The sequence below is a fragment of the Vigna unguiculata genome, chromosome 11 (assembly GCF_004118075.2).
Source record: "Vigna unguiculata cultivar IT97K-499-35 chromosome 11, ASM411807v1, whole genome shotgun sequence".
NCBI classification, from domain to species: Eukaryota; Viridiplantae; Streptophyta; class Magnoliopsida; order Fabales; family Fabaceae; genus Vigna; species Vigna unguiculata.
Window position 1 is genome coordinate 1,933,004 of NC_040289.1, and position 23,634 is coordinate 1,956,637.

At 32.3% G+C, this 23,634-nt stretch overlaps 2 protein-coding genes across 3 annotated transcripts; both read left to right on the top strand.

Annotated features, from left to right (window-relative positions):
- Window positions 1-939: 939 nt before the first annotated feature.
- Window positions 940-4,919, top strand: LOC114168686 (protein LNK3-like). 2 transcript variants are annotated; one of them, XM_028053590.1, is made up of 8 exons: window positions 941-1,269; window positions 1,733-2,127; window positions 2,327-2,357; window positions 2,535-2,620; window positions 2,711-2,787; window positions 3,499-3,615; window positions 3,868-4,007; window positions 4,376-4,919. In XM_028053590.1, the coding sequence occupies exons 2-8, from the start codon at window positions 1,743-1,745 to the stop codon at window positions 4,608-4,610; spliced, it is 1,071 nt and encodes a 356-aa protein (XP_027909391.1). In that variant the 5' UTR covers window positions 941-1,269; window positions 1,733-1,742; the 3' UTR covers window positions 4,611-4,919. The 2 variants fall into 2 exon arrangements, with proteins under 2 accessions (XP_027909392.1, XP_027909391.1); XM_028053591.1 differs by lacking the exon at window positions 2,327-2,357 and having other exon boundaries at window positions 940-1,269; window positions 1,733-2,119; window positions 4,376-4,653.
- Window positions 4,920-15,347: 10,428 nt separating this feature from the next.
- Window positions 15,348-16,288, top strand: LOC114168147 (protein MIZU-KUSSEI 1). Its single transcript, XM_028052880.1, has one exon. It carries the CDS (start codon window positions 15,412-15,414, stop codon window positions 16,198-16,200), a length of 789 nt encoding a protein of 262 aa, XP_027908681.1. The 5' UTR covers window positions 15,348-15,411; the 3' UTR covers window positions 16,201-16,288.
- Window positions 16,289-23,634: the final 7,346 nt, after the last annotated feature.

Consider the following 23,634-nt stretch of genomic DNA (forward strand, 5'->3'; position numbering starts at 1 on the left):
TTTTGCTCGTTAAAGTAGTTAAACGCCTCTTCAAAGTAGTTAATATTACAAGTATTTTCATTCAACTTATATTAGTAAATGATATTACCATACCTAATAACAATAGATATTCAATTGATTAATGAAAAAATTTGAGAAATTAAAGAAAAGAAACAAAATTTGTGAAGAAAAAAAACTATAATGTGGTAAAGGGCATGTTCAGAATGTTATAATTTTTTTAGGAGTGATCATTGTTTCAATGATTCAGTAAATTCACACCACTGTCAATTAAACTAGTTAACATTTTTCACTAAATTAGATTTAACATTAGCCAAACCAATAAAATCTACGGTTATTAGTTGAAACATGGAATTTTGATTTATAAATTCAATAAACCCAAATCAAATTAATTATAAATTTTTCATAAATAATTGTTGTGCATAAAATGTTATGGTACAATAGTTTATTCATTTTTATATTTTTTACAAAATATGTTATTTACATATTTTTAATAACAAGATAATTGTAAGCTTTTGCATAATACTTCTATCTCAACATAAAAAAAACACATTTCTTTAGGAAGAAATCCAATTAATCTGAACTGAAGTTATTGTTTTTTCATTGAATTGATTTAGTTCTGATTGTAAAAATAAAATAAAAAATTGGCTTAAACTTTATTTCACCTCAAATACATAAAATTTATTTTCAACTCTAACTTTTACATGAATAAATTGGTGAAGGGCATGTTCAGAATGTGATCTTTAAGGCATCTACCAGGATTTTGCTCTAAACTTGGGGTCTACTTTTGAGGCCACCACTGCCACATGCTCAAATCTCAAATGCTGAAATGGGACCTGCCCAATAAGGTTTCAGTTTTAGATGGAGAACTTTAGGCCACAAATCTCGGCACCAAAACATTCTCAGCCACAAACACATAAAAGGTCTCTTTCTTTTTTCCTTTTTGTTTGTTCACAACTGTCTCTCTGAAGATTAACACAATATGGAACTTCATCTCGCTATATATTAAGCCTTTCTTACAACTGTGTCAAAATGAAACTTGTCACTTGACCACTCAAAACCACACCCTTCAGAACCGAAAATTTTCTGTGAACCCAGCAAAAACCTCTTGCCAAGTTCTGTTTTGTTTGTCACTGAAAATTCTGTGAACCCCTACTAAACCTCTTACCAAGTTTTTGTTTTGTTTGTCACTGAGTACTGTGATCTCCAACTGGGTTGGTTTGTTTTCATCAATCAGAAGTTTGGTTCTCTCACTTCATAAACCATTGAAAGGTATGTTCTTTTCAACCCCTCTTTGGATTATTATATGTGAAAAAGTTCTGTTGATGAATTTAAGGAAATTCAACAGTTTAGAGGAAGTTTTTTCTGTTTTTCTCTTTTCATTTTCTGTGAGGGTGTCAAAGATATATGGTGATTAGTGTTAGTTTCATCAAGATTATAACTTTCGCAGGTTCTTTTTGTTTTTTACAACATTTTAAAGGGTTAAATGAAGTGGGGTTTCATTCTTTGATAAGGATAGGGAAGGGAAAGGAATGGGGATTTTATTTATAATTGAAGGTAAACTCATTGAATGAAGGGAATACAATTTCATACCTAATTTTTGTTTGGTTGAATGAAGTTCTCCTTTTGTGTTGATCAAAAAGCTTGTTTATCTGAGTCAATAAATTCAGCATATTTCCATTTGAAAAGGGCATCTTTTACTTGCTAATCTTCAAACATTTTGAACATTATACAGACTATTTGGCATGGATTGGTACTATGGATGTGAAAATAGTGAATTTGTTTTACCAAAAGATCAAGAAGATTTACTGGAAAGGTATTCTTCACCAGGGCGCTGGTCAGAATGGGGAATAAAAGCACCTGAATGCTTTAATTCAACTCAGGAGGAGTATTTGAGCAAGAACACAGATGCAACAGAGGTAGAATTCAATTTCATTGATAAAAGTTTCGAAGATGAAATTGAATTTGACCCTTATCTACAAGACAAAGATCAATCTAGCAGCTCAAGTGTGTGTGGAGGATTGTCTGAGCAATTTCAACAAACAGGACTCTCGTGTGATCATCAGTCCAAATACGAACTTCAAGACCTATCGACTTTCGAACATGTGGATGACATTTTCTTGTACAAGCGTAACTTCTGGGACTAAGATTCTTGGTTTTATGCCTGTATGATAATGAAATCATGTAGCATCTCAAACATGCTTGCACTGTAGCAAGTCCAGTACAAAATGAATTTCTCTGTGGTGTTTTTTCATTGCAAATTTCACCATATTTATGATAATGATTAGAGCCAGTACAGACTAACACAATCATACTTATTTGTTCCCAGAACTCTATAAGAATGAACCTGTTATAGCATGGTAAGGGCTCTATTTTCTTTAATAATTCTATAATGAAAATTCTTTTTTTACTTTTCCATTACATTTGTAACTCAACACTGACATTCAATATTCACTTGCTTACCATAAGCATCAAGTTGTTCCAATTAATGTGACCATATTTTGTCTGACAGTCTTCATATGTTTCACATAATGCAGGGATTCTGTACTTGAAGATTTTCCCTGTGTTGAAAACCTTCACAAATCTTTCCTTTATCCTGAGAACCAAAGCAGCAACACCAACGGTGATCAATACATTTTAATGTGTGAACAAGTAATTAAAAAATATCTATGATATGGATGTGCAAGTTACTAATTAGTTATTTCTATATCAGGTGTAGTGCAGAAAGATGTTGCAGCTTCAGGGTTTGTTCCTTGCAACTCTGACTCTAAGGATTGCCAGGATATAGAGGTAATAATTACCTTTGGTTTTGTACTTGAATAGTGTTTCCGAATCATAAATTTGTAGTCAGTGAAGAACTTGCAACCATATCAAAATTGTCATGTATGTGCTGTGAAACTCATTTCTTATGCAGTAACATGTATTACATACAACAAACTACAATTGCTATGGACAAAATTTGGATACAGTTTTCCAAGTTTTGTTGCCCTTGTTCTCTAGTCAGAACTGAAGTTCACTTAGGCATTCTGCATAATCCTTTAATTCATATTTTTACTACACTAATATTGATGTAAACTCTATTTCTGATTTGAGAAAGTACCAGCAGAATTTAGGAAGTGTATGTAAATTTTGACCAATGTTAACTTCTGTATTGTGGAGATACTTTTATGTTTACAAACTTTGCTGTAGTTTTAAGTATTGCTTCTCAAATTTTTTTCTCTAGCAGAAACCATGTTATCCAATAACTTCTTTTGTTTAATCTTAACAAGTTGACATCATGGAAAGGCAGAAAAAATGAGAAGTAAGTATACCTGTAGTGTACTAGTATTTCATGTATGTGTAGTATTTTGTGGAGATATAAAGTAAGTCATGATTGGACATATCATTTAAACTAACAGAACTAATTTGCATACAAATTCTAATTGCAAAGTTCCTTTTAGGTTCTTGTTTGAAGGGTTACTGTACTGTGTAATGTAATCTATTTTTTTTTTTCTCTTGAAGGCACGTGCAATCAAAATCTTGGACCCTTTTGAGCAGTCTAATGGAGACAAGATCATGCCTGAGCAGTTATCCCTTGAGGAATTCACACTGCAGGGCTTTGAGATGTTAATTGCACAGGTATGTGACAGAGAACTGAAGTTACTGGCATGACTAAATGCAATAATAAGAAATGCTACTAACACACTATTTTTCAACATACTCTATTATTGCTTGGAGTCTATGTTCCAAACTAAATAATGCAATCTCATTCCCTATCTAGTGAGACTTATAGATTTCACTCAATAACAAAGACTGTGATGAAAAAAGTGTATTACTAGCATTTATCATGCAATATACTTGTTGGTAACTTTTTCTCCCTGTCATGATTAGTTAACAGAGAAAACTCGAATCTGCTTCCGAGATGCCCTGTTTCGCCTTGCCAAAAATACAAAACATGTAGTAGAGGATTTGGATGGAGACCTTAACATGCATCAAGAAATGCCACACTCAGTTTGCAATGAAACAATGAGGTACATGATATACATATGTTGCAAGCCTGTTATGTTCTTTTTTGATACTGAAACTGTAACTCTTTGTTGATTTGGATGATAGCATAAACTTCTGCTTGGTTTGTTTGGCCTGAAACTACTCATCACAAATTGCACTATAACTCCTTCTATACTTCTTTTTTGGCATGAAATATGGTTTTACCATTGTTTAAAAGTATGTTCTGCATATTCTAGTCAAGTTTTTTCATAATAATTCATTATTCCGTAACTCTTTGTGAGACACTGAGTATTGGTGGTGTTAAACACAACACAAGTCCACATAATAGTATACAGTTCTGGCTTTTCTCTAAATACTTAAAAGATGAAAACCCTTGGTTGAAATGTTGCAGGTCTGTGGACAAAAAACCAATGGAATCAGAGACCAACATTGTTGACAGAGCTGTTGCAAACCTCATGTTCAACAAGATGGAAATCAACATACTAGATATTCCTTTTACAACACTAGTTAACATGAAGCGGGAAGTTACTGGAAGTAGAGTTCTTCAAGAACAAAGCTCAAAAGCCTTGGATGTAACACAAAAATCTCATTCTCCTCACCCAGAAAAGTTACCTGCACATGCTTAGGTTCCATTCCAAGGATGAACTAGTAAAGCAGAGAATCATATATTGCCAATGAAGATCCTACTTAGAAGTCATTCATGCCTGAGTTTAGTTAAATGATGTTTTTGTAGCTGCTTCCTAGTACCTAAACCAAAAAAAAACAAAGTAGAAAAACTAATTTCCTGTAATTAAGCAACCCCTTAAAGTGGCAAGGAATTTTGACTAGTTTTGGCTTCTGAGATCTCTATGTACATATGCTTTTGCACTTACATTATTTGTGTTCTGCAGCTTCTATCAATGGCTGAATGTACCCATCAGCTCAATTTTGATTTTGATTGGAATGTATGATTGAACTGATCAACTAGGAAGAAGCAAAGATGGGGTCAGTTCAGGATTCTCAGGTGTTGAACCCTAAAGTATTTTTCTTGGAGTGAAAATGATTGAATTGATGAAGCAGAAGAACAAATGCATTCATTGCTCTTTTATTCATTTTATATTTTGTACCAACTTAGCAATGGAGTTGAAATAATTAGTAATGCCCCAAGAAAGTATTGGTATATTCTGTAATATGACTTTGTTCTTCTTGAGAAATGGTTGAAAAAAATGGAAGAAAATGCTTGCAAAGTAAATGGAAGATGTAACATGTCTAACATATTAGAAAGGATTTGTGGGTATCCACTAAGGGACTAATTTCATAGTTTAATAATAAGGGAAATTTACCTTTTTATATTTATTTATGTTTACATTGACTTCAAGAAATGCTCAATTTCGTGTTCTTTTCTTAGGGGGATAAAATTATTGTATGCTAAAAGGTCTGAGGAAAGAAAAAAATAATGGGAAACAATATCATTTCTTTTTCTTCTTAAATAAACTTGATTTCAAAAGGTTGACTTTTGTATATCTTTCATTACTTGTGAGTTCAGACTTGAGATACTTTGGAAAATTTTAATAAATTAAAAAAAATATATATTTTAACCTGTCTTTTTTTATCTATTTTTAATTCGGTACTTTAATCATCATTAAATCATCTATTTTGTTTTCAGATTATTTTTTAATTTGCCGTTTAATTTATTCCATGTTAAATTGTCAATGAAAACTCAAAATATTAATAATTTAAGGGCTTTTAGTTATTTTGATCTTAATATATATAACCATTAATGGCCAATATTTTCAATTCTAATAAATTAAACACAACTACCGTTGCATGCAAAACTCAATATATCTGACGTTTAGGTAGATTAATGTCTGACATTATGAAAAATTATTTAGGACATGTTTGGTATAATTAAGATTGCTTTTGTTTTGAGATGTTTTTCTGCGGAAAATAGAGTTTCTTTTTAACAATAAGGATTTCCAAAACAAAACTTAAAATCAATTGATCCTCACAAATAAATTCTTGAATACTATTCCTTGTGATTAAGATTACAAAATAATGCATACTAAAACTATATACTTGCACCAATAAAAGGAAAACATTTAAAAGTTATTTAAGTACTTCTTTATCCATCTATTGTTATGGATATCATATTACCTTGTAATGCATACTAAAAATACTTGCACCAATAAAAGGAAATATTTAAAAGTTATTTAAGTACTTCTTTTATCCATCTAATTGTTAGAGAAAGTGTTTTCTAGTTAATTTGCATAATTTTATTTTTCTAAAAACGTGATAAATTTATTCACTTATAATATGGAAAAAATTTACATGATAAATTTCGATAGATAACCAAACCTTTATTATCCAAAATTTAATCATCTAGTTTGTGTGACTTTATTTCACCACACATTATCAATATTTTCAATTAATTTCATTTTTTTAATATAAAATTAGAAATTCAGCCCCCTCACTTTAACTTGAATTTTCAACACCAGATCGAAGAATTTTTATTTAAAAAGAAAAAAAAAGGGAAAGTAAGATCGCGCAATACACTGAAAATGTTCTGGTGCGGCCACGTGTATTCAACTATGTCTAAACTTGCGCATAAAATTTTGGAAACTCTAAACTCGGATTTGATTATTAGAGGCACTTACGTCAAGCTTCAGAATTTATTTTTTTATCAGTACTATTATTAATTAATTAAAATAAAAAAAAAAGTATTAAAGAATTAAAAATGGAAAACTTTATGCTTTCTCAATTCTTAGTCTATAATGCTATCAAATAATTATTTTTATTATATTTTAGAATATTATTATCCCAAATTTCAATACACTCTAGCAATATTCTCGTAAAACACGTGCGTTTCATAAATTCTTGATTCTTCAGAGTAATATATATATATATATATATATATATATATATATATATATATATATATATATATATATATATATATATATTCTTAGTGCTCCAGAAATCTTCACAATTTTTAGAGGAAGGTTAATATTTTAGGTTTAATTAATCGTAAGGTACCCAGTTTAGTACTAGAGTGTCAAATTGGTACCCACTTTTAAAAAAGTGTCAATTGCATCCCAACTTTTGAAAATTGCTTCAATTAGGTCCCTTTCAGACAGAGTTGACTAACGCCGTTAGTCAACGTGCCACGTGTCAATCTGTGGTTTTTTTGATTTTTTTTTAAAAAAAATTTAATTTTTTTTTTAATTTTTAAATTTTTTTTTCAATTTTTTTTAAAAAAAAATTTAAAATGCCACGTGTCAAGTCCCTATGTGTGCCACGTGGCATTGTCAGTGCCACGTGGCATTGTAATGCCATGTGTCAGTGTCACTATCAGATGCCATTGTGATGATTTCGATTTAGTCCCTATTTATGTTTTTTCGTTTCAATTTAGTACCTACTTATGTGTATTTGATTCAATTTTGACCTAATAATTTTTAATAATTAAAATATTTTTTAATAAAATTAAAAGTAATTAAGTATAAAAGTTTAAAAAAAATTAAGTATTTGATATTTATATTAAAATTTAGTGGTAAAAGTCATTTTGGCACTTATAAATTGCATAACATTCATACAAATAATAAATTTGGTCTGAAATTGAGAGAAACATTATAAATATTAGTACTTAATTTTGTAAAAATATTTATACTTAATTATTTTTAATCTTATAAAAAATGGATTACAAAAATATTTTAATTATTAAAAAAAAATTGGGACAAAATTGAATCAGATACACATACTTAGGTACTAAATTGAAACAAAAAGACATATGTGGGGACCAAATCGAAATCAAAACAATGACATCTAATAGTGACACTGACACGTGGCATTACAACGCCACGTGGCACTGACAATGCCACGTGGCACACACAGGGACTTGACACGTGGCATTTTTAATTTTTTTTTAAAAAAAAATTTAAAAAAAAATTTAAAAATTAGAAAAAAAATTAAAATTTTTTTTAAAAAAAATCAAAAAAACCACAGATTGACACGTGGCACGTTGACTAACGGCGTTAGTCAACTCTGTCTGAAAGGGACCTAATTGAAGCAATTTTCAAAAGTTGGGATGCAATTGACACTTTTTTAAAATGTATGCATAAATAAAAATTTTCAATTTTTAAGAAAAAAAAATGTATGCATAAATAAAAATTTTATTATTTAGGTTTAATTATGCCTTTGGTCCCCATTTTGGAGTCAAAATCTCAAAATGGTACCTAAATTTTTAAAAGTCTCAAAATGGTCCCCTTTTTTGTTGAAACGTCTCACGTTTGCCCTTCCCGTTAAGTCAAGGTTGACGCCGTTAGAGGGAGTGCCACGTGTCAGTTCCTCAATTTTTTGAATTTTTTTATTAATTTTTTTGAATTTTTTTTTTATTTTTAATTTTTTTTTGAATTTTTTTTAAAAAATCAAAAAATTGCCACGTGTCAAGCTGTCATCGTGCCACGTGGCAGTGACAGTGACACGTGTCAATATTACGCCACGTGTCATTTTGTTAGTCTCAATTTGGTCCCTTTATTTTAATTTGTCTCAATTTAGTTCCATTTTTTTGTAAAAATGAGCAATTTTGTCCCCCTTCAAATTGAAACAAAATTTAATTTTATATAAATGTTATACCAATATTTTTATTAAATTTGATATTTTTATTCAAATTGATATTTTTATTATATATTTTTAACATAGCTAAGTTTAGTTAAAATTATGTTTCACATTCAACTTTACTTAAAATTGTTTTCAAATTTTAAATTTATGTGTTTTATTGTAACATGAACTAGGTAATTTATGATTTTTTTTTCTATTAACATTATTTTCTATTAACAACTTTTAAACCATTTTAAATAAAGTTCAATGTAAAATATTAATTAAATGAACTTAATTTGGTTAAAAATATTTACTTGAAATATCAATTTTGATGGAAATATTTGTGTACATTTATACAGAAATTAAATTTGATCTCAATTTGGAGAGGGACAAAATTGCTCCATTTTTACAAAAATTGGGACTAAATTGAGACAAATTAAAATAAAGGGACCAAATTGAGACTAAGAAAATGACACGTGACGTAATACTGACACGTGTCACTGTCACTGCCACGTGGCACGATGACAGCTTGACACGTGGCAATTTTTAAATTTTTTTAAAAAAAATCAAAAAAAAAAATTAAAAATAAAAAAAATTAATAAAAAAATTAATAAAAAAATTCAAAAAATCGAGGAACTGACACGTGGCACTCCCTCTAACGGCGTCAACGTTGACTTAACGGCAAGGGCAAACGTGAGACGTTTTAACAAAAAAGGGGACCATTTTGAGACTTTTAAACATTTGGGTACCATTTTGAGATTTTGACTCCAAAATGGGGATCAAAGGCATAATTAAACCTATTATTTAAAACACTACTTAACCATTTTAATTTTAATTTTAACTAAATATTTTTAAGTTTAAAATTAAAAATCAACTTTTACACTCTCGTGTAATCGTCATCATATATTATAAATTAAATTTCTCTAGTTTTAATAAACTTAGTATTTAAATAAAAAATAAACTCTCGCTAAATTTAAATTAAATATTTTTAAATTTAAAATGCCGAAATCAACTCCCACCTTCTCTCATCTAATCAAGTTCACATTAACATTAATAAAAAAATATAATATACAATAAATTATTGAAATGGTTTTTATTTTTAATTAAATTTTCTACTTGAAATAATTTTATTTAAAAAAAATACTTTTTTTTTTATAGATAAGCCTATCATCACGAGGTGGGATTTGTTTTTACGAAAATGGTATTTTGACTCTAAATTTTTAACTCATTTTTTACACCGGTGACGTTTCTCACTAACTAACGTTATGTCCAATTTTCCTTTTGTTTTTTTCTTTTGCAGCAGCACGTGTGGGAGAAAGGATGGAAAAGTGAAAGTGGCAGTGGAAGAAAGACGAAACCCAAAGGGACGAAACACCAACTGCAGAAAGACCAACCCACTTCAACCCATTTCAATTCACTTTATCCAACATAGAAACAGGGCATTAGGGATCTCTTCCCGATGACGAGACAGAACCGCGACTTCAGAGTGTGTGAGAATCACTACCTCGCAAGTGATGCAACGACTTCAACCAACAGAAAAGCATGAAGTTAGGTTTGAGTTGTCTACGGCGATGAATGGTTTATGAGTGGGCTTTGTTGGATATGAGAAGAAAAGGAACCCAAATTAGTTTCATAGGTTTAGGATTGTTGTTAACTTGATAACATGTACAAATTGTTAGGGATGTTGTATGATTAAAAGACTTATGCATTAACCATATTCTGGTATGGCATAGTGATGCATGTATGATCTTGTTTATTCAGTTTCTATTTCCAAAATTGTTGTCTATGTACGATATTGGTAATATGCAGGTGTACAAGTAGTTATGTGTTGAGTAAAAGACTTCTACATTAACCAATCACGGTTGTTACAGATGTGGGGAGCCATGTGGTAATAAGTGGGGAGTTATCGTTTGGTTTTTGCACGTTTGTCAAACATATGTTATAAACACAAACATTATTATAAGTACAAAAAATGGAGGATACAATTTACATAGGACTCAATTTGATGAAGGAAATTGTGGATTGGATTTATGTTTAACAAAAACAAAATCAACAACCACCTCTATAACAAGTTTGAGGATTTATGTAATAATAAATGGGTAGTGGCGTTGTGTTTTTTGAACTCGTCAAAAACAACTCTTATGAAGACATACATTATGTGTATGTTAAGTGAACAATAGAATTGACATGTGAGTGATTACAAACAGGACAATGGTGGACTTCTTTGATGTTTAAAGGAAAAATAAAATTGATCACAATTGTTACAGATGTGGGGATCCATGTGGTAATAAGTGGGGAGTTCTGGTTTGATTTTTGCACGCTGTTCAAACAGATGTTATAAACACAAACATTATTATAAGTACAAAAAATAGAGGATACAATTTACATGGGACTCAATTTGACGAAGGAAATTGTGGATTAGATTGATGTTTAACAGAAACAAAATCAACAACCACCTCTGTATATGTCACTAAAATGCCACTCCCCATAAGCACAACGTCACTCCCCACTTATCATCATATAAATCCCCAAACCTGTGACAGAGGTGGTTGTTGATTTTGTTTTTGTTAAACATCAATCTAATCCACAAATTTCCTTCATCAAATTGAGTCTCACGTAAATCGTATTCTCCATTTTTTGTACTTATAATAATGTTTGTGTTTATAACATCTGTTTGACAAGCGTGCAAAAACCAAACCACAACTCCTCATTTATTACTACATGGATCCCCACATCTGTAACAATCGTGATCAATTTTATTTTTCTTTTAAACATCAAAGAAATCCACCATTTTCTTGTTTGTAATCACTCACATATCAATTCTATTGTTCACTTAACATACACATAGTAATGTATGTCTTCATAAGAGTTGTTTTTCACGCGTTCAAAAAACAAAACGCCACTCCCCATTTATTATTACGTAAATCCCCAAACTTGTTACAGAAGTGGTTGTTGATTTTGTTTTTGTTAAACATCAATCTAATCCACAATTTCCTTCATCAAATTGAGTCTCATGTAAATTGTATCCTCCATTTTTTGTACCTATAATAATGTTTGTGTTTATAACATCTGTCTGACAAACGTGCAAAAACCAAACAACAACTCCCCACTTATTATCACATGGATCCCCACATCTGTAACAACTGTGATTGGTTAATGTAGAAGTCTTTTACTCAACACATAACTACTTGTACACCTTCATATTACCAATATCGTACATAAACAACAATTTGGGAAATAAGAACTAAATAAACAAGATCATACATGCATCACTATGCCATACCAGAATATGGTTAATGTATAAGTCTTTTAATCATACAACATCCCTAACAATTTGTACATGTTATCAAGTTAACAACAATCCTAAACCTATGAAACTAATTTGGGTTCCTTTTCTTCCCATATCCAAAAAAGCCCACTCTGTTGGGAATAGTCCAAGTGTGAGTCAAAAGTCCCACATTGGATATAAAAGACAAAGTTGAACACTATATAAGAATAAAGACCCATAACAACATTGTCTTAAGGTTTTGGTGTAAAAAGTGGTGTCTAAGGTCTTATATGTGTAAGACTAATGTCATATAACCATATGGAACCACAATCTCTCAATAACCATGACCATAACTATAACTATAACCCATATCATATATAAAAAATATAAACCCATCACACTCATAAACCACCCATCGCCATAGACAACTCAAACCTAACTCCGTGCTTTTCTATTGGTTGAAGTCGTTGCATCACTCGCGAGGTAGTGATTCTCACGCACTCTGAAGTCACGGTTATGTCTCGTCGTCGAGAAGAGATCCTTAATGCCCTATTTCTATGTTGGGTAAAGTGGATTGAAATGGGTTGAAGTGGGTTGGTCTTTCTCCGTTTGGTGTTTCATCCCTTTGGGTTTCGTCTTTCTTGATCCAATCCACTTTTGCTCCAATCCAATCCATTTATAATCCATTTTATTAAAAATCTAATCCATTTAAAATCCATTTAATGGATTTGGATTTTAATCTAATTTACATTTTATATATCTTATGGATTGGATATCCATTTTATAAATCAAGATTTTTAAATATGGATAATCCAAAAAGTCCAATCCAAATTTTCAATTTAAATTTTTAGTTGGGTTAGACTAAAGGTTAAGATGGACTATGCTAAATTCAAACTTGGACGGGCCTTGCTCGACGACCTATACGGATCAGGCAGACCCGACAATCATAAGAGGTTGGGCGGGCCTAAAGATATGAACGAGCTAGGCGGGCCTGACAAACCGAATGAGTCAATCAGGCCCAATGACCTGATGAGCCAGGTGGGCTCGAAGACCTAAACGGGCCAAACGGGCCCGAAAACCAAAACAGGCTAGGCAGGCTCGAAGATCCAAACGGGCCAAGCGGGCTCGAAGACCCGAATGGACCAAGCGGGCTCGATGACCCGAATGGGTCAAGCGAGCTCGAAGAACCGAACGGGTCAGGTAGGCCCGAAGACCCGAACGGGTCAAGCGAGCCCGATGACCCGAACGAGTCAGGCAGGCTCGAAGAATCGAACAGGTAAGGCGGGCCCGAAGACCCGAACGGGTCAGGCAGACTCGAAGACCCGAAAGGGTCACACGGACCTGAAAACCCGAACGAACCAGGCAGAACCAATGACGAAAATAGGTCAGGCAGCCCAAATACCCGAACGGGTCAGGCAGGCCCAAAAACCCGGACAGGCCCGACGACCCGAACGGGCCTGAAGACACAAATGCGCCAAACGACCTGGATGGGCCCGACGATCCAGACGGGCCCAACGACCCGGATGGGTCTGACGACCTACATGGGCCTTACGACTCGGATGGACACGACGACACGAACGAGCCGGACGACCCTGATCGGCTCGACGATCCGGACGGACCTGACGACTTGGACGACCCCGACGGGCCCGACGACCTAGACGAGCCTGACGACCTACACGGGCCTTATGACCCAGATGGCACGATGACACGAACGGGCGCGTCGACCCAGACGGGCCCTACGACCCAGACGGGCTCGACATCCCGGACGAACCCTACGATCCGAACGGGCCGACGACCCAGAAATGTCCGACGACCCGGATGGGCCCGACGACTTAGACGAGCCTGATGACCTTGACGTACCCGACAACCCAGACGGGCCCCAGGACTCGAACGTGCCCGACTACCCGATTGGGCCCGACTATATGGACGGGTCCGTCCGGGTCGTTGGGCCCATTCGGGTCGTCCGGCTCGTTCGTGTCGTCGAGCCTGTTTGTGTTTTCGAGCCCATTCTGGTTGTTGAGCTCATTCGGGTCGTCGGACCTGTCTGGGTCGTCCGGATCGTCGGTCCCATCCGAGTCATCCGGACCTTAATGATACAAGTTTTAAGAAATTCAATTTAAATTTGTTTTATTAAAAATGGATTCTGGATTTTGAACTTTATCCAAATATTTGGATTGGATTTAAATCTTGATCCAAATATTTGGATTTGGATTTTAAAAAAATCCAAACTACTTTTGCTAAAAAAATGGATTTGGGTCAAAAATCTAATCCAATTATTTGGATCTAAAATGGATGTGGATTGGATCATTAAAAATCCGATCCATGCCCACCCCTACTAAAATCAATAATGTAAATTATCACGTGAGGTTATGTATCATGTGATCAGAATATATTTTCCCAGAAAAAAAAAAGACATAAATATTGAGTGAATACTTCTTTTTAACAACTATGAGATCAATGGGATCGAAATATGTTAGAAAATTAAACTCAAACACTAAGAAAGAAATATATAAAAATGGACTCACCTTATAAATAGTTTTATATTATTGTTCAATAATAAGTTATTACATATGACAAGTTTGTCAACTGGTGACTTTAATTTTGTTTGAATTAGACCTAAAATTAAAAAAAAGGAAATAAAGAGAAAATAATAGGAAGAAAAACTAATAAAAATAATGTATCGTTCATATAGATACAAATAGAAAAAATTTAGTTAAAAAAATATTTTCAATTGTTTGGATGGGTGACAAAGAAAGCAAAAATAAATATCTAAAGTTAATTATTTTCTTTTAACACGAGTGATTGAAAAAAACACTTAGTTAAAAGAAAGAAATAGAGAAAATTATAAAAGGTAACAAGTGATATAAAAAAAAGATTAAAAACTGTTTCTACCAATAAATCTAACTCAAATTACTCTATGCAAAGCACAAAGTTGATTATTGCTTTGGTGCGATAATAATTAATTTTGACAAGAACTAAGTTTTTTTAGATTTAAATATCTTTTTAATGTATTTTAAAATATAAAAAATGAGTAATAATCGATGTATTTCGAAAGCGAGGAAGAAAAAAAATTAAGAAAAAAAAATTAGTAGGAATCCAAATTCTATATTTAAGCAATTATTTCGGTAAATCAGTGAGCTTGCAACTAGTTATTCCAGTTGGATAAAAAAACCAGAAAATCAAAAACCATTAAAAAACTAAAAGTAAAACTTCTGAAAATCCAGAAGAGATTTAACCAAACACGACATCAATTTTACCTATTTTTAATCCCATTGTTCAACAATCCAAACCAATTCATTACCCGCTCTCAATTATCTTCAGAAACTAACACGTAACTGAATAGTTAAACATAAAAGCTGACACAAAAATGAAAAAGATAAGAAGTGTTTTCAAATCTTCATATAAATGAACAGCCACCAAACACCAACGTGCACCCCACAATGATGTTTTCTTCGTATACATCAAAACACCTTCTACATAAGCGCCCAAAACGCAACAGATTCACCAAACCTTCATCCTTAATTTTCTCAAACCAAACAACAAAAGTTTCCTCTGTTACTGATTCCATTCTCTTCCCAGAAACATCAATGACATCACTGTTATCATCACCCTTGTCAATACCATCACCATTGTCAATACCATCACCACCTCCACCTCCACCGCCATTGTTATCCAATGAAGCAACCATGGAAAAACCCTCCCTCCCACTTCGAATGACCATCTCACTTCAACCGGCAAACACCAAGAGCAAACGCGATTCCAAGTCCAACAAGCTCTATCGAAGGTTCCGATCGGTTTTCCGATCTCTTCCGATCATCGCGCCGTCGTGCAAGATGCCAACAGTTATGAGGAGCCGTGGCAGCGAGGTATACATCCATGGCGGCACAAGGATCACCGGAACCCTATTCGGGCACCGGAAAGCTAGGGTAAACCTTGCATTCCAGACAAACCCTAATTGTGAACCGTTCCTGCTCTTGGAGCTGGCTATCCCCACAGGGAAATTGCTCCAAGAAATGGGAACGGGGCTAAATAGGATAGCGTTAGAGTGTGAGAGACGCGCTCACAACAGCGAGAAGATTAGGATCATTGATGAACCCATTTGGACATTGTTTTGCAATGGGAAGAAAACGGGTTATGGGGTGAAGAGAGAAGCCACAGATGATGACTTGAACGTGATGCAGTTGTTGCATGCAGTGTCTGTGGCTGTTGGTGTTCTTCCCAATGAGATTTCGGATCCTCATGATGGTGAACTCTTATACACGAGGGCCAATTTTGAACGAGTGATTGGGTCTAAAGACTCTGAGACTTATTACATGATGATGCCTGATGGAAATGATAACGGGCCTGAACTTAGTCTCTTCTTCGTTAGGGTTTAATATGTGGTGGCATCATGGCATGTCAGAAAAAGGATGAATCTTTTAGATTATGTGTAAAGGTTTCAAATTGTAGTTACAGTTATAAATGCCACTTTGAATTGATATGATCCTTAGTTTTGAGATTTGTTTCGGGTGTAGCTTTGAATGTTCACTAAAACAATTTTGTTTATGTTAATATTTCGATGTACTAAAACAATTGATAACTAAAACAAGTGTTCTTGATGAATTTGCTTTCGTTACATAACGTGACGAGGTTTATTGGTTTCGTAAAATATTTTTGTATAGTTTCACTTTTCATTAATTATTAATTCGTTAGAGTGAATATGTGAGAAGATTTGATATAATCTTACGTGTAGAGGGGATGACGTGAAGAAGACCAATATGATCGTGGCTACAATAAATTCCTTTATGTTATTTTTTTTCTTTTTCCCTCTAACTTCCTCCACCAGTCACCACCTTCCACCACCATTTTTTCTTTTCTTCCTCTCTTCTCTACCATCTCCAAATTTGTATCACAACATTTCTCACAAGAAAGAGGTGTTAACAAAGAGAGGATCTCTGTCTGGAGAGAAGAATCAAATGAGACAATTAGATATGTCTAATAGAAGATTGATAGAAGAGAAGACTTTACAACACATTTTGGTGTTTGCAGCAGCAACAACGTTTATGATAACATCATTAATTTGATGCGAGTTGTTCAATGCACTCACTTTTTCATCAAATTTTGGGTTGATCACTGCTTGAAACCTGAGAACCAATCATTCTTATTTTTTCTCCAAAATCACTTCCACAGTTTCAATTCTTCATTTTCCAATGCTCAAAATCCAAACACTATGATCCAAGACAATTACAAGCATCTCACAAGGTTGTCTACCAATATTTTCCAACATCTTCCATTTGGAAATTTAGAGGAAATTCTCTCATTTTTTACCCATCAAAGTCACAAAACAACAATGCATTCTAGTTTAGAGTTTCACCCATATGAGTCGTACATTCTTGTCCGGAAAAGATTTTACTAAACGAGGGGGATGGTGAAGATATCGAAAAGGGTGGTGTAAGGATGATGGAAGGTGGAGGAAGAAGGAAGAAAAAACCTCATAAAAGAACACTTAAAAACTTGCGCGCACTACAAGAATGCGCGATTTTAGCGTCGAAATTATGGCGTCGGATCAGTGTAGGACGCAAAATACGACGGTCAGACCCACGCAAAATCGACGATAACCAAAAAGTTATTTAGAAACAAAAATTATCTCTTCATAGAAATTTGAAAAAAATATTAATTTTAGATTCTCGTCGGTTTGGCCGACGCAAATCAACCAATAAGTTGCGTCGGATGGCCCACGCATAACAAATTAAATTGTTTGTGTCGGCTGGCCCACGCATATACTACTGAGATAAAAAAAATTAAACTTTAGGTTAAAGTATAGGGGGAAAACATCAGATTTCACTTTTCCCCCTTCCCCCTTCCGCTTTCCCCTTCCTCGAGTCAGCCTCGACATTTCCCTCCTTCTCTGTGGCGTGCGTTTTCTTCCATGAGTGACGAAACTCCATCGAGGCAAGTGGGAGACAAGAACAATACTCCAATGAGGCTAGCTTCTTCAAAGACGCCACCTGCTGCGAGGAGGCGAGGTTCTGTTACGATGCGAGCTGCTCTCACAAGACGAATGTTGTGACGAGCGTGGAAGTTTGGGCGAGAAAGGGTGTGCCGACGAGCTTCGTCGCAGATTTAGGGATTTTCGTAAGCGCGGTTTACGGATTTTTGTTCGAACCCAACAGATTTTTGAAGCATCCAGGTTAGTGATTGTATTCTTGTTGATTGAACTTCACTACATTGTTGATTGAATCCCTATTGATTGAGTAATTTTTTGGTTATGAGATCCAAATTAGGTTTTTAGAATAAGCTTTTTAGGTGGACTTGTCTTCTGTGGATTTTAGACTTGTAGATTTTTGTGCGACTGTAATTTGATCTAATTAAAGTCACAATTTACTTAATTTTGTGTTTGCAATTTCGCTTCTAAATGATTCAAATGATATCCTGAATTATTGTTTGAAATGTGTCTGGATGTAGGTTTTGGTATTGTTGGATGCAGATTTTGCGATGTGACTGGAAATAAACATTTGCGTGGGCTAAGCCCACGCCAACAATTATAAGGGAAATTGTTTGCGTCGGCTAAACCCACGCAAAGCCCTCTATTTTAGATATTTTATTTCAATCATTCGTGGGCTTGGCCTACGCATAGGGAATCATTCGTGGGCTTAGCCCACGCAAAATTTGGAAAAATTTTCAGGTGTTCGTGGGCTTGACCCACGCATACGAACTTATTATTTTATTTCTTATGTGTTTTCGTCGGTTGAGCCGACGATAAACAAGCAGCAAATGTTCGTCCGCATTTGGCCGACTCAAACGAGTTTTGCATCCAGGAGATGGGCGTGGTCCATGTTACCGTCGCTGGACCGATGAGATCATGCTCTTTTCGTTGGTTTTGCACTAGTAACGTCCGATTTTGGCCGACGAAAAAAGCCTACATTCTTGTAGTGGCGGGATCATCTTTCAAACAATGTTAGTATCAATTAAAAAAGAATAATCACATTGAATCTTTTTAATTAAAATGATAACTGAATTGGGGACAAAATTAAAATTAATAATGAATTTAAAATTTTTAGAATTTTTGAATTTTTATAGAGTTTACTGACATATTTTAAAATTTTTATTACTATCGAATATTTTTATGATAATAAATTTGTTAGTAATTTAGATGATTATTATCATCGATAATGAATTCATCAATAAGGAGAAGAATGAATTCTCGCCATTTAGATGTTGTACTGATCTGTTAGTAAAATAGATGTCAAAATTCTCGCCATTTGTTTTGGATCAAATTCTTGTCAAATCCAATGAGATGTGTTATTAAATACAATTGAGAAGAAGAATAAGAAGGAGGAGGAGGAAGAGTAGAAGAAATCAAAGGACAAGGGAGCAAAGAAGAAGAATAAGGAGGAGAAGAAAAAAGAACTAAATTGCATAATTACTAATGAATTATGGTTATCAGTAAGGGTTAAATATGTTTTTGATCCTTTAACTTTCAGTGAATTTTGGAATTAGTTCATTTCAAGATTTTGAACCAATTTAGTCATTAATCTTTCGAAATACTTGAATTTAGTCCTTTTAATCAAATTTTGTTAAGTTTATTTGACATTTCAAGCGCATTCCATAATAGTATTTGACTTAACATTAAAGTAAAATCATATAAACAACTCAAATACAACTCTGAAATGTGTACGAAACATAAAATAATTGTTATCAATTTTTTGCCTATTGGTAATTCCATTTTTTGTGTAGTGTGTGGACTTCCTTTGAACCTTAATTGAGCTTTGATTTCGGCTTGAATATTCAGTTAAGAACCCCAAATACATAGTTAAAATTTGTCCAAGATATGAAGGGAGAAGAAGACTTGAAGCAAGAAGTCCCTCATCACCTAGAATGCGCTAAAAATAGTGTAATTTAGGCATTCCAAAGCTAGGGAAGGGTTACACTGAATTCCTCCTTGTTTCGGCCAGAACTCAATCTTGTTTTTAAGTGAAACACTAAAGAGAGGTTAGTGTAGAGTTCAACTCCCGCATCAAAGGGATAAGGTTCTTTCATGGTAAAATGGCAAGGACATTGTTTGTCTCGGAGGATGTGTGCCTAATTCACCTTGTGCAACCATACTTAAGTCCATTTCTACCTTGTTTTTGAGTCTCACATTCCATAGGATAAGAAGAGCAAGAGGATTATACACTTACCTTACTAAAAGCATCTTGAAATTGAATAAGAATTGATGTTATTTTGCTATCTTCTTGTTCTTTCAATGTCAAACTATGCGAGTATTCTCATAATGAAATCTTCTCCAAGAAACCTTTCCTCGAATGAGGAACCCAAAGTTTTAGATTCTCTTAAGAAAATTAAAAAAAGTGTAACTTTTTTCAAGTTTTTCACGGTTCAAAAATGTTTCCATCAAAATATATATATGAGGATAATCCTCACCTTACATGTCAATTTTGATGTACACACTTTGAATCTAAGACAATAATATATGATTCGAAAGACTTTGTAAGAAATATTGACTATCTAAACAATTAGAAATTTTAATTTGAAATGAATCTCGAAGGACAACTTAAATCTTCGACTGATGTGTTCAGTCTAACAAATTTTACAAGACAATGAACTTAAAGTTGCATCTAACGCATTTAGAGAAGTTCGTAGCCAAACAATCTGCATTCGGGAAACTAACACTTGCTTGTGGGATTCATAGCGTGGTTACGCAAATTACACTAATGAGATGAAGCCTTCATGGAACACGCCACACAATAGAATAATTATGTGAATAAACATATGTTTAGTTTGTCTGAAGTATTTGATGGCAATTCCAGGACTATAGACTCACGTCCATTTCCTCAAATGATTAATTCACCAAATAAGAACGAAGTCAAAAAATTCTCTTACCTTTAATTACTCTTTATGAAATGATGAATTTAATGCAAATAATAAAGTAGTGGAATTTATATTTAATCTCATAAAACTTGTTGTAAGATGATATTTATTCATACTTATATTATAATTAATTTTATCTCTAGTAAATATGTCTTCAACAAACCCTTTCCCACATTGATGATTGAACATTTGGAGTGAAAATTGATATTGGTGGCACAAAACCCAATACCTTCACCACAAAAAAAAGTGAATATTTATGACGGTTAAAATTACAAGTTTTAACGGTTAAAAACCGTCACAAATAAAATTTATGACGGTTTAAAAAATCGTCAGAATTACGCATGTCAAAAACAGTTTTTGACAAGCAAAAATTAACTGTTGGTATTGTTGTTAAAAAAGAAAAAAAGGAAATTACTAGCAGTTAAAAACCGCTACAAAATGTTCTTTTATTTTAATGTTAAGTATGTTTTTAGTGCTAGAACTTTGACCTAAAATTGTAATTTGTTCCTATCCGAAACTTCAATACATTTTGGTCCTTAAACTTTAAAAATTAATGAATATAGTTCTTTTAATTTAATTACGTTATCTTTTTTTTAAGGTGTCGAACATATTTCTTAGTAGATATTGAACCGGGAATGTGTAAAATAGTGTAAACAACTTCAACAGTAACATGAAAAGCATTCAACATGTCAAAAAAGTTAACATAATTAGGTTAAAATGTTATTCATTCATTTCTAAAGGTTAGGAACCACCAAAGTGTATTAGTTTCAGATTTAGGGACGAATTTCAATTTTGGGTCAAAGTTCAAGAACTAAAAACATACTTAACCCTTTATTTGATGATATTTTGACGGTTAAAAACCGTCACAAAATTTATCATATTTTGACAGTCCAAAACCCCTACAAAATATATCATATTTTAATGGTTAAAAATCACTACAAAATATATCGTATTTTGACGGTTAAAAACTACTACAAAATATATTATTCTTTGACAGTTAAAAACCGTAAAAAAAATATCATATTTTTACAATTAAAAACCATAAAAAATGCTTAAAATATTTTTAAATTGTTTTAATATTCTAAAAGTATTTAGTAATTGTTTTTCATTCATATGTTAACTGATATTTCAATTATCAATTTTATTTAAAATTATTTTTTATTTACTTACTTTTTACAGAAAATACTCTACTTTGCCAAGTCCTATTATTTTTATTTACTTATTTATTAAATTATTAAATATATTTGAAAGTCTTTACACATGGCTATGGTCAATGAAAGTAGGATGAACAACATGCTCTTTACAAATATTTACATGCCTAATAAAAGAGATTATGTTATCTTTTATTCATAAAAAGTGATCAAGATTTTTCATTAACTCTACCAGTAACTACACCAAACAACAATAAATGGCAGTGCCGACAACAAATGATGGAAAACCTAAAGCTCTATGAGATTAATTTCCTACATAATCAACATTGACAACATAAGGAAAATGTTACAAAGTTGCTAAAGATTCAGAGAAAGACACAAACACCACACCATTACAAATTGGGGCAAAGTTGAACCGGAAATTGAGAGAAGCATCGATCATGAAGAGGAACCAATTAGAGCTCATAAGGATGGTATTTAGAAGAAAAAAGAATCATAACTGAACCTCCAATATTTTTGCTTCGACGTTGAAGGTGACTTTCGCTTATGGCTATCACTTTCGCTTCGACATTGAAGGTGGCTTCTTTTAACATTTATCAGATCCAAAAATGTTGCAAAGGAGTTTTGGCAACGAGTTAGAAATTATACAATGGATAAAACTTTAAGAAAGGGAGAAAGGAGAAGTGTAAAAAAACATTCAAAATATTAAAAAAATTGTTGCTGTTTAAATTTTTTTACACAAATTAAAAAAATTAAATATTTTCTGACAGTTTAATATAACCGTAAAAAATAAATCGCTATTAAAAAATAATTTGTTTGTACTGCTTCCTATGACAGAGTCTAATACAATCTTAAAATAGTAAAATTTAAATTTAACTTAGGGTCTTGCTGACCAGTGTCCTAAGAGTATTGGTTAAGGATAATTAATACATATTGAAATCCACAAAAAGTTCATAGTTAATCGTAATATTTAATAAAATTTGACACAATCATAATCAATGTAGTATTATTTTATTTAAAAGACAAGAATACCCATAAATATTGTTAATAGTTAATTGTTATAATATTTTATTTAATGTTTACTAGTAAAAGTTAAATAATAATTAAGTAATAAAATAATTATATTATAATATAATTAAAAATTAAAATATAATTAAACATAAAAAAATTTAAAGTACCAGAAAAAAGAAAAAAAATAGTATTAAACATCTAAAAAATTTACAAAAATAAAAATAAAAATTAAAGTATCAATTTGAGATTTAATTGAGTTTTCAAAATGTTTTTTTTAGAATTTTTAAAGGATATTTTTGTGTTTATAAAATTAGTTGTGTGTATTTATATTATTTTAATTAATATAATTAATTATTTCAATTTTTAATGTAAAATGACAAAATCAATGTGTATTTATTATTCCTTAACGAGTGTCCATAAAATTAATTTATGACATGAAATTTATACCTACTTATATACTATATTTTAACTTTATCTTTAATTAATCTTGTCTCTATCACAAAAAAATATTCTAAAAAATAATTTATTTATTCTAAAAAGTAATTAAATTATTAAAAAAATAATTAATTTTTTTTTATAAATCAATCGTGATAGTAAAAAAAAAGGTTTTGATTTTAAGGGTCATTTTTTTCAAGAAATGAAATAGGGTCAATAATCAAGATGAATTCGGATAAAAAATCTTTATGTTTTTGTTATATTATTTTGAAATAGTTTTGATAAATTTGTTTTCAGATGTTATAATATCTTTTATAATTGAAAAAAATAAAATAAAAATTAAAGCATTATTCAACCTCTTTTGCA

Coding starts and splice junctions, on each gene's coding strand:
- LOC114168686 (XM_028053590.1), top strand. CDS start 1,743: ATGGATTGGTACTATGGATGTGAAAATAGTGAATTTGTTTTACCAAAA. Junction 2,358..2,534: donor AATGAACCTGTTATAGCATG/GTAAGGGCTCTA, acceptor CACATAATGCAG/GGATTCTGTACTTGAAGATT. Junction 2,788..3,498: donor AGGATTGCCAGGATATAGAG/GTAATAATTACC, acceptor TTTCTCTTGAAG/GCACGTGCAATCAAAATCTT.
- LOC114168147 (XM_028052880.1), top strand. CDS start 15,412: ATGACATCACTGTTATCATCACCCTTGTCAATACCATCACCATTGTCA.